The sequence below is a fragment of the Odontesthes bonariensis genome, chromosome 13 (assembly GCF_027942865.1).
Source record: "Odontesthes bonariensis isolate fOdoBon6 chromosome 13, fOdoBon6.hap1, whole genome shotgun sequence".
Lineage (NCBI taxonomy): Eukaryota > Metazoa > Chordata > Actinopteri > Atheriniformes > Atherinopsidae > Odontesthes > Odontesthes bonariensis.
In genome coordinates this window covers 21914603-21925835 of record NC_134518.1, presented here as the reverse complement: position 1 = coordinate 21925835, position 11233 = coordinate 21914603, and the positions used below count along the sequence as shown (strand labels likewise).

At 43.5% G+C, this 11233-nt stretch overlaps 1 protein-coding gene across 2 annotated transcripts; it reads right to left on the bottom strand.

Annotated features, from left to right (window-relative positions):
* Nucleotides 1-4265: 4265 nt before the first annotated feature.
* On the bottom strand, nt 4266-11119 carry pola2 (polymerase (DNA directed), alpha 2). 2 transcript variants are annotated; one of them, XM_075481542.1, is made up of 18 exons: nt 10663-11119; nt 10111-10235; nt 9815-9894; nt 9623-9680; nt 9307-9419; nt 8493-8692; nt 8205-8293; nt 7923-8075; nt 7409-7471; nt 7262-7313; nt 7011-7135; nt 6866-6904; nt 6626-6699; nt 5861-5963; nt 5483-5589; nt 5159-5215; nt 4943-5069; nt 4266-4855 (listed from the first exon to the last, which is right to left on the bottom strand). In XM_075481542.1, exons 1-18 carry the CDS (start codon nt 10745-10747, stop codon nt 4703-4705), a joined length of 1803 nt encoding a protein of 600 aa, XP_075337657.1. In that variant the 5' UTR covers nt 10748-11119; the 3' UTR covers nt 4266-4702. The 2 variants fall into 2 exon arrangements, with proteins under 2 accessions (XP_075337657.1, XP_075337658.1); XM_075481543.1 differs by having other exon boundaries at nt 4267-4855; nt 9307-9416; nt 10663-11114.
* Between the last annotated feature and the right edge of the window lie 114 nt (nt 11120-11233).

Sequence of the window (11233 nt, the reverse complement as noted above, 5' to 3'; positions counted from 1 at the left end):
ACAACCTTGTCAAATCACCATAAACTAAATGTAAAATTATTTAAAATACACTTAATATTAACTCCCAATATAAGAATAAAAGCATTTTGGATTAACTATACAAAACATACGGGCTACCAGTAAGGATACCAGTGTTGCACACATTGCTCAAGATAGGCGACATACGTGATCCGGTCATAGTTTTTAGTTTTCATTCTCCAGAAAATCTTGTTACTTTGTGGACTTACATGAGGATCCATAATGCCAATGTGCAGACAGACAAACAAAGAAGGTTCAGCTGTTTAAAGGCCATTTTGTAACCACGAACATGCAGTCTGGCCCTTCGGAAATCAAAGGTCTGGTCAGTTTTGCTTAAGTTAATACAGGTTTTATTTTTTAAACTTATACTCGTAAGTATACTCTTACTTGAGAGTTTGTTTCTGATGTGCATAGGAGATACTTGTCAACTTAGAGGAATGGAGGTATTGGGATGCACTTCCAAATCAAGTGACATTTAAGTAATATTGCCCAGAGGGCTGTTCTCTTAAGTTGTATATTTTAAATGGAAACTCCAGTAAGCAATACTTTGAATGACTTTTATGGAAGAATTTACCAAATGTTGCCATTTAAGCTGCAAAGTTTCATTCTGTCAGCTAGAAGGTGAGTGAGATGCTGAACGGGGTGTGCTTTGCTTGGAGCATTGTGACACTATGCAACCCCTCTTTTACTGTGTCAACAGGTCAGTGTTTCAAGATGAATTTTCTATGAGACAAGGACAAATGTAAGTGCAAGGAAAGGGTAAAAGACAAACAAATGCTTGCACAGTCATTCCCGTCATATCTTGCGTTGATGTTTTAATCTTTCTGTGTATTTTTCCTGCAGCAGAGAGACGCAGCTTCAGCAGCGCTGGCTGGAGCTGAAGGAGCGAGAGTGTGTAGCCCAACAGCACAACAGGCAGCTGCTGCAGCAGTTTGAGAAGGCCCAGGACACACTGAAAGAGATGCTGGCCCGCAATGCAGCCATGAAAACTATTCGGGTGCACAGACACACAGAAAATGTGCAGTGTAGACTGGAACATTTAACAAAGCTAACTCAGGAGCTATGTTAATTATCACAACTGCTCAAACATCCCTTGTGTGAAGCTCTGGTGCTGAATGTACGATCTTGACGTCTGCAGATGGAGTATGAGAGGTACCTGGAGGAGAACACCCCCCGCTGGCATCAGCAACTCCAGGAGAAGACACTGGCTGCTCAGAAGCAGGTACAATCATAGCACTGAATATGGAGGCAATTTGACCCCTCCTAATTTGAAAGATATATATGCAAAGCATACGGCTTGCTTTGTAATGTAAGCCCATTACATATCCTATCATCATCATATTGTTTCCATTATCACAGTCTTCTCCAAAAGATATTTTTTTATAAAAGTATCATCAATTTTCTGTTGCTCCATCACTACGGGCTGCGTTACCTTAATAGTGTGTTTCCTCAACAGAAGATGGAAGACTATTTGAGGTCATATCTAAATAAAACAGAAGAAGAAGGTGTATCACATTCTGCATTGGGTGCGCCTTCACTTTCACAGGGTTTGTTCTCTGCTGTCACTTCAACATCTGTTGTAATCTCCTTTATTTCTCAGTATTGGTGGCGTGCTCCAACCGCACATGCGAGCTTCTATCTGACCCAAATCATTATTTACAGGTCTTTCCACAAGGCCACAAAAAATAGTTGCTCCTCAGGCGTATTCCATTCATGACTACTCTGATTACAACCAAGATGGCTCCTCCCAGCATCCCTACGTACAGTCCTCCTGGCTGACCCAAACTCAGTCCCAGATTGGTAGGATTCCTATCAGAGTGCCTGCTCAACGCCACAGCTCCACTCTTCTCCCTCCACCCAACTTCCATCCTCAATCGTTTCCGCTCCCCCACCCTACCTCCATGCCTGGTCATCATCACCCACAGCCCAGGCAGGAAGCAGCAGAGTGGGCTTCCCCGCAATACAGCAACCCCTGCTCCTGGGCTACTGGTGCAGCTGGGACTGCCCCGGGATCCTGGGGCCAGCTCTACACCGAGGAGCCTCCCCTTGAGTCGAGGGTTTCACAAACTGGGAGGGGGGAGCATGAGCCTGGCAGAGAAGTGAGCTCAAAAAGGGAGAAAGGCAGTGGAAGCAGCAGCAGTTGTTTGTCCCAGGAGTTGGACATTAAACCAGGTGGGGAGAGAAAGAAAATTACAGAAAACTTGCGATCGTCTTATGTGCTTCATGCTTGTTGCTCTCACGCGTTTAACTTACGCGTTTGTTCATATTCTGCATCCAGTTCGTCTGCCCAGTGGTCACGCAGAGAGCAGTGAGAGTGGCAGAGATTCCAGCCTGACCTGCAGAGAGAAGAGGAAGAAGAGGGAAAAGAGAGGAAAAACACAGCATTCCTCCTCAGACAAGGAAAGATGTGGCTCCAAGGAGTAAGAGATCATTTTTGACAGCTTTATCCTTTGGTAGACATCACGCTTCCTTCATATGGTTCCCCTTCAGAATGCACCAATCTACCAAACAACGTATCTACACACTGATCCGATACAGTTATCTGCCTCTATTCATGTTGATCGATAAGAGTCCAAACTTACCTCATCTGTGCACAACAAAGCATCCCTCTCATCTCACAAAATACTAAAACTACATATTATATATGTAACAGTGTGCATGACTTTATGCAGTTTTACATTTGATTCCTCTATTGATTTTTTTATTATACAGCACAATGTAACTTTGTTTAGGTGTCATCCTTATATGAAACATACATTATGGCATTATTGATTTTAGACAAACTCTACAGCAAACTGGAGGAGCAGAGCGAAGCTCAGATAATGAAGGACGCATCTGTTCACACATTGTTTTAGGATAGTTTGTTTCTACAAGCTTGAGGAGGTAAAACTATCTACTTCATGTGTGTTTTCCATCTGTTCCTCTTTCAGGTCATCCAGGACTTCCAGTGAAATTGTCATTGCATCAGTCACAGTGGCCAAAAGCTCCGAAAGAGAGACCTCATCTGAGGACAACAGCGCCAGAAGCAGCAGGAAGACAAAAAGAAGAGGGGGGCTTGCTGTTGGATCACCAAGATCTGAGACGGTGGCAAAGGAACAAACCGAGGTTAAGCACGATGATCCAGAAGGTCACAATGAAGAGAGCCAGCCTGTTGGTAAAGAGTCAGGAAGTTCCAGTGAGGAAGAAAAGCTGGAGAATCAAAGCGACGATGGCAAATCAGAGAGCTGTAGAGAAGAGGAGGAACCAGGAAGTGAGAGCATAAAGATTGACAAAGAAAAGCAGGAGAGCAGCAGCTCCGAGCAAAGCAGCACCGAGAAAAAGGATGAAGGAGGAAAGGAAAATCTGGGAACTAGAGACGAAGAAGAGAACAGCCAGGAAAAGAAAGTACAAAAAGACAACTACGATGAAGAGGTTTCTGAAAGGGAGAACACAACAGAGGTGGAGACAGGAGGAGAGGATGAGGAGGATCAGGGAGACGGTGAACAGTCAAAGAAGATGAACGAAGAAACGGAGAGCAGAAAACATGGTTCTGCCTCCTCTCAGGAAGAAGACATCGATGTAGATGGAAGCGAAAGTAGTGAGGACAAGAAAGAGGACGAGGAAGGATCAAAGGAGGAAGATGGAGAGGATGAGGAGCAGCACGGGAGTGAACATGGAGAAGAAGAGAGCAGAGATTCAGAGGACAGCATCATCTCACCACAGGAGAAGAGGTGCGATGAGGGAGGAATTAAACAATCTTCCTGTCCAACCGTGCCACAGGAGTCACATACAATCCTCCTCTTTTTAGGTCTAAACAGATGCAGAATATTCCAGAGGAAGCAGCAGAGGGTGACGAGGAAGACATAACGGGATCCTCAAAGGTCAGCGACGAGGACGATATTGAGAATCTTCTTGCACCTCAAGAGCATACGAAGAAGGAGTGAGTACATTTTTGAGATTTTCCGCTGGCATAGATCAAGTCACAAATGACTGTTTTCACTTTTTCTCTTTTTTAGAGAAAAAGATGAGAAACCCGATGAGAAGCCTAAAGGTACCAAACAATCACAAGAAAACATAAAAAACAATATGTTGTAGCTTCTTGTATGTGTTCAATCTGATTCATGCTCATTTTATTTTTCAGCGATTTGTCACAATCTGGACATCTTTCAAGTGACGGAGGACAAAGAGACGAAGACGGATCACCGAAGTGACTCTGATGAGTTCGATGACTTTTACGACTAAATGTGTGGCGGCCCAAAGCAAAAACCTACCTCACTTACCTCAACTGTAACTTTAAAGAAAGACTTGATAGATATAAATGTTCCATCAATTCAGCACATTTAACTTTTATTTTTGGATCGTATGAAATACAAAATCTTCAGATTGTGTAAGTATTACACAGACAAACAGAGCAAAGTAGATGGAGAGAAAACCTTTTCTTCAATTAAAAAAAAAAGAAAACAGAAAAAAACTGTACAAATGATGACAATAATTTATCATTGCTGCTGTGTCTGAGTGACGCAGAGTTAAATGCACTCCGACATGTTTCTGATATAAAAGTGAACTAATATGTAAATGATGTAAACGGTCCAATGAGATTTTTATGTTTTTGAGATGTCGTCCATCCGTACAGAGCTCATAGAAAACCGGCCGTTCATTCAGCTCATTTGTGGGAGTGGTGACAGTTTTAAAGTCTTCATTCCCGTCAGATTTTCACCACCTGAGCAGCCACACAGGGGCTCACTCTCTTCCCTTCCTCGGGTGTAGCGCTGCGCTGGATGAGCAGCCTGCTGTACGTCCCTCCCACCTGGCCTTTGGTCAGCCGTCCAGGGTTCACGCACACGCAGCCGACCACATCCTGACAACGATCAAAGGCAAGAAATATTCATCGTCAGGAAAATTTCTCCTCTAATCTTTTTAAACGAGAGCACGAAATGTTCCGTACCTTTACAAAGTAGCGCAGCTCAGATGGAATGATGAGAACGTCGGGGGCGAGCGGCATCTGACCGAAGCTCTGGAACTTCTCGTAATCCATGTTCACCTCCTCCGCGGGCGGGTACAGAGGGTAGTAACTGCAAGTAAGAAACACGTAGGAGTCATTTATTAATTAAAAAAACAAAAACAAACAGAAAGTAGAGGTGATTTATTTGAGTGAGTCTACCTCCTCTGGGTCAGCATGTGCTTCAGAATGCGTGAGAATCTGTCCGAACCAGTGCCACTGCAGCGTAAACAACACATGTAGCTTCAACACCGAAAAACTGACGGAACTCAATGAGATGCAATCAGTGCTATATCTACTATATTCATTAATGTAAAAACTATCCAAAGTTGGCCAGGGCTGCGCCTAAGAATCACACTAAATTCGCAGGTAATCAACTCATGCTGGTCTCAAAAGCCTGACAGAGCTTAAACTGACAGAGCTTCACAGCCGGATGAAGGTCCGACTATTAGAAAGACAGATTTTTGGGGATGCAGTCTTCCTCACCAGCTGATCTCCTCCGCACCCATGTGGAAAAGGATGTCGGTGGACGTCAAGCCGAAGGTCACACCATCTATCAGCAGGGTGCAGGGGTCGGGGACCAGGGTGACACGCTGCGGCGTACGGACAGAAATATCAGGTGAACACGACCGCATGGCGTTCATGTGCTTTAAAAAAGCGACTGCACAGACAAACGACTCCGTGTTTCTTATTCGGAAACTGTGACTCAAGCAGACAAGCTTAAATAACAAAAAAAAAGTCCACACTTCCACGACTGCTTATTGCTGCAGTAACACTGAGGCTTGTCGTGGCTGCTCACAAACTGCTGCACGTGCACATCATCAACACAAAATCGCAGTATTGGGTCTGCATGTGTGATCAGACCTTGTCCTTGCTGAGGTTTGGCAGGGTGAAGGGGGGCTGCGGGTAGATAAGATGGTGGTGGATGTCTCTCTGGGAGGGCACGAACACCAAGTGACAGCCAACACTGCGTGAAAGAGAACAGAAAGCTTTACAGAGTCAGAGACCTCAGATTCAGCTACTTTGCTAAGGAAATTAAATCATTTGGACTAACAAAGAAATTTAAAAAAAAAAAAGCAAAAATACATAAAGGACTTAAATAAATATGTCAATAAAGTATATAACAGAGATTAAATTGTATTTGTTGAGACTTTAATACCCTTATTTATTCTTTATCATTTAATTGTCATCAATGGTCATCATATCTATTTATTTGTATTAATATTTTTGTTGTTTCTTTACATTTTCCACCTACTTATTTAATCCAAATTTTTTCATTTCTGTTTTCTCTCAATGTACACTTTTCAGTGCATGTTTTTGACCAGAACAACGTGTCGTCTAACCACATCAGACCGACTGTTGCCTCAATGGCAGAGTGAAAAGAGAATCCTTTTCGTTCTCTCTTGGAAAACACGCATTATGTTTTTTTTTTTTTTTTTGCCTCGTTGTAGGCGACAAACAAGCTTAAAATGAATTTGAATGTTGGAATGCGAGTTTTGGAAACTTAAAATAAAAAGTCTTGCACAGATCCTTGATCCAAAGCCACAAAGACGGTGGAAGGAGGGGATTCTAAACCTAGTCTGGGTGTTGGATGGAGAAAACAGGCCTCTTTGTGGAGAAGAAACAAACCTTTTGGTGCCGTCCACGATGCTTTCAATGCATCTTGAGAAAATGGCCTCAAACGTCTCGGTCACCTGGGCTTTCTGTGGGACAAACAGGTGGAGACGGAGATGATCGCACACATTTCGAGAGATTTGGAGAGTTGGACTCAAATCTTTAACTTGTTCATCACATGGCCATGCACTGACTTTGTTAAACACAAACAAATTGGATCTACGAGCCGAGGAAGTTGTCCCATTTCATACCAACCTCAATTTGTTCATGTTTGGAATCCACAAACGGTCCCAGCTGGAGACGAGAAGTGAGAGTGAGAACATGCATTCAGGAGCTTTTCTGTGTATTCTTCCACAAAGTGCGTGTTCAAGCTTCACAAATGAAGATGCAGCAACTGTACCAGCAGACAGACATCTGGACGATCCCTGACAATGACGCCGATGAGGTCCAGGAGGGGGTCAAAGGTCAGGTTGTCAGAGGGCGTGTATGGTCCACAGGCCACAAGTACGTTCAACGGCTCGGTGGCTGCATGAGATCAAGAGTGCCCAGAGATGTAGCTGTGCTCTCCAAATAATCACTAAAGAACGTGTTTAAACAGGAGCTTGCAACAATGATCTGCATCATTAAGTATAAACCAACATGGCTCCTTACCGTCATCAGTCTCCATTTTCAGGTTTGAGGTGTAAAAAGGAAGAGGAACTCCCTAAATAAAAGACAAAATTATGAACTGAAAACCCCAGAAGGCTACAATTCTTAAAAAGGCAGAGAGCATCTGTGCCACTAAAGTTTGGAGCTGACCTCGTAAAGTTTGGAAGCCACAAGTTTTCTTCCTGTAGTGTTCATCCCATCCATCGCTACAACCTGAAAAAAAAAAAAAAAAAAAAAAAAGAGGGAGGTTCACAATATTAATGCTTTATAACAAGGCGTAAGTGAACAGAACACCTGCTCTGTGGCAGGCTGCGTACTCTGGGGCCACGCAGTTGTTTAATTTTCATTCATTGTCAGAGTTCTCGGTCAGACGTTGGGTTAGTCTCAAACCCACGTCCTTGGCATGCTCTGTTACTCTAGGTGGCCATATAACCTGCTGCACACTAACCTCAGTGCACAGGCAAAGGAAAAACCACCACCTGGTGTGTGTGTGTGTGCTCGTTACCATCACAATAAACTCCAGTCTGGTCACTTATAAACAGATTATAAACAGATGGACTTTTCAGAAATGTCCCGGAGGAGGAACATTAGAAACATTTTAATGAGCAGAATTAATACACTTTCAGAGCGGACACATCGGAATAAGTCGTTTCCTTCAGCTCACCTGGCCAGGAAAGAGGGAATACTCTTTGAGCTCAGACAGGTCAACAGGGACCTGCTGACCACCCTGTTCTGGTCCCGCCTCCAACAGAACGGACTGTGCATTCAGTTTGCCGTTACTGTCGCAGCACACCTGACCCAACACGGTTATTCTGTCCTGTAGGAGGGGACAGGTCAGCAAAACAAAGTAAGAAGTAAAAACTAATTACAGCATGTCTACTGTTTATTTAAACTGTGCTAAATAACACGGCTTAACGAGTCCTTCACGACAGTAATAGTTCGGTACCTGGGCAGGAAGCGAGACGGGGGAGAACTCTTCAATGGTGAAGTGAGAGCTGAGGCTTTCTCCCAGCTCCTCAATCTTCTCCGTCAGCACTGAAGCAGAATGCACAAAAAGGCTCTGGGTGGTGCTATACACGTAGACTCATTTGTACGACCACATTATCAAGACGTGCCACTGTTTTCAACGTGTTTTGCAATTAAATATTCGAGAACCTTTATTTTTGACTAAATGCTCGTGTTTTTCTACAGTGAAGAGCATCCTAGATGGTAACGAATCTGTGAAGCGACATACCATTTCGAACATCTCGTAGCCTCTGGAACATGAATTTGTAGCTGCAACGCAGGGAGTCTTCAGGCCCTTCCAGGAGCTCCACTTGGACGCCTGCGCCGGGATCCTTCCTGCCTGCCCAACGGGTGCCCTGCACAGCTCCAAAGGTGACCACCACCTCCCCTTTCCCGCCTCGCTGGTTGTACTTCTGCGAGGGCGTTGCACTTTAAAGAGACATGGGGAGAGGGGCAGAGTTGAGTCGTGCTGCAACAAATCAACAATTTTTCTCATGTTTACCTTTTCTGAACATCATCCAAACAACCAAAGAGGTTCCAGATGTGCTTCAGGGCTGTTCTGGAGACAGCTCTAAGTTGGTTGTGGCTAAGAACTGGTTTGGTTTTCCACAGCCAGAGACCCACGTGTTTGACCCTCCCCCCACTGTATTCTAAATATTTGTAGATGAGGGGGACATTTTACCTTCATAAAAACAACAGATCATAGTGTTCGTCTTGTTTTACCAGTAAACCGATGTCTTCATGTCACCCGTCTAGTTTATTAGCGCTGCTTCAAACAACAGTTGATGTTTGTGAACGCTCTCTGCAACGTCCACTGGGGTTCCCATTATACACACCGTTTTTTTAGTGGGATCTATAAACAAGTAAGTGGTTATATTGGGTCTGGAAACACCCCCCCCCCCCCTTGCCAGCTCAGAGGTGCATCAATTTCAACCCCTCGTTCCACCTCCATTAAAGAAACACAGGACGGCAATGCACAACAGTCTCGCCTTCAACGTCTGTGTGAAAAGGGCTACCAACTCTTTGCATGTGCAGCACAGTACCTGGGGGAGAAGCTGGCTGGGGACAGCAGCAGACTTGGGCTGGACAGAAGAGCAGCACTCCTCTTAGACTGAGGATGTTCTGGAGTGGTTAGCGCCCGTTTCTGAGAGCCCTGCTGAGACAAACAGCTACATTGTTTCAAACGTCTACATACACAAAGGGTAAGTGGTTACACACGGTCAAACTCATGCGAGCCAGACCTAATCTCGTTTTAAAAGCACAGGACTCATCCGCAAATTTGCAAAACCTATTTCAGTGTAAACTGAGAAGAAGAAGAAGAAGAAAAAAAGTTGAGGTAACCCTGAAGTGACAGCTTACCTTAGCAGGGGTAGAGTAGGAGTCGAGGAGATCCTCCTCCTCTTCCTCAGCTTTTATTCTGGGAAAAAAAACTGTCAAGGTCTGCAATGCATCACCAGACGTCAATCACAAAAAAACAAACCAACCCTGATAGAGGTGCAGCTTGACAGCTGACTGCGAGTTTTTTTTATTTGAGTTCACTATAAAGGATACAAGTCATGTACTGTGTACATTCTGTTATGAGTTTCTTCTTTTCTGAAGCTTGATTTCGACTTGTTCTTCTTGTGTGACAACTGCCAAGATTATTCAGTCCAGAGTACAAAAGAAAGGTTAGAGTAGCGTGTTTTAAAAATGTAAAACAATAAAAGACACACAAAAAAAAACTGTATACGTCATGAGTTACTTGGAAAATAGTAACTTTATATTTGTGATGTACAGCTGATTGTTTGTTATTTTGACGTGATGTAACAGATGCAAACATCCATCATCCGTTGGCACGTTTCCGTTACCTCATGTTCAAACTGCTCCAGGTTGTCGATGGTGAGTTTAGAGATAGTTTTTGTGCTGCTGTAGGCCAGTAACTTCGAAACCATGTCGTCTGCCTGTATACTACTGCAAATGCACAGTTCAACAACTGTAGGACAGAAAACAAGGAGGGGAAAGCAGGTCAAATCCGGGATTAATGTGAGGAAGCCACAACAAACACGCACAGTGACTGATCCAGGCACAGCTGTTGTGCAGTTTTCAGCACAGAGCAGAGGAGAAAACTCTAAATGGCACAACAAAAGAGAAAGCTATTAAGGAGAAAACAGAAGGTAATTAACAGATCATTAAGTGGAATTAAACGTAACGATACAGCACAAGAAACACGTTAACACCATATAAAATGCGATATGCATTGTAACAAAGGCTGTAAAAAAAATCCCAAACGTGATTTAAAACCCATTAACAAACAGATAGTAATATTAGAGAGAGATTAGATTTAATTATGATCCCGCACAAGAAAAACATGCAGCCTGATTATTAGGGTGCTCAAAGCGTCACTGGGATGAGAAACTTACTCTTGTCGAGGACGGAGTCATCTTGCCAGGTTATGCCGAAGATTTCTAGCTCGGGTTTTAAGATCTCAGCGGTTACAAGTGCCATCGTTTGTGACTGTATGCTCTCTCAATTTCACAGGTCCCCAGCTGAAAGTTGCGATGATACTTTAGCTAATGTTAGTTCCGCTCTCGCTTCATACCAACGTCGACAATCTTATTATTCCTACAGCTCAGTCTCAAAACACTGGCTACTGTGGCTGACTGAAAGTTAGCTGTTAAAACTGAAGTACAGGGAAACAATCCTGACATAAAACGGCCATTTCATTTTACCGCGAAAAAGAGCTGTCGGTGTTAGCGGCCGGAAGTGACGTTGAATCAAACGTAACGACAAGCGGAAGTCAAGGCGCCACTGAAACAAAAGCCTTTGTTTATAAGCGCCGCGTTCCCATTCGGTCACAAAAATAATCACATTGATTTATAAGTAATATATTAAATAAATCATTGGCCAGAAATTAAAACTAACATTTTACACACAAAAAAGACATATTCACCAATAATTGTTTAAGTTTGATTTGTTTCATTGTAGTTAATA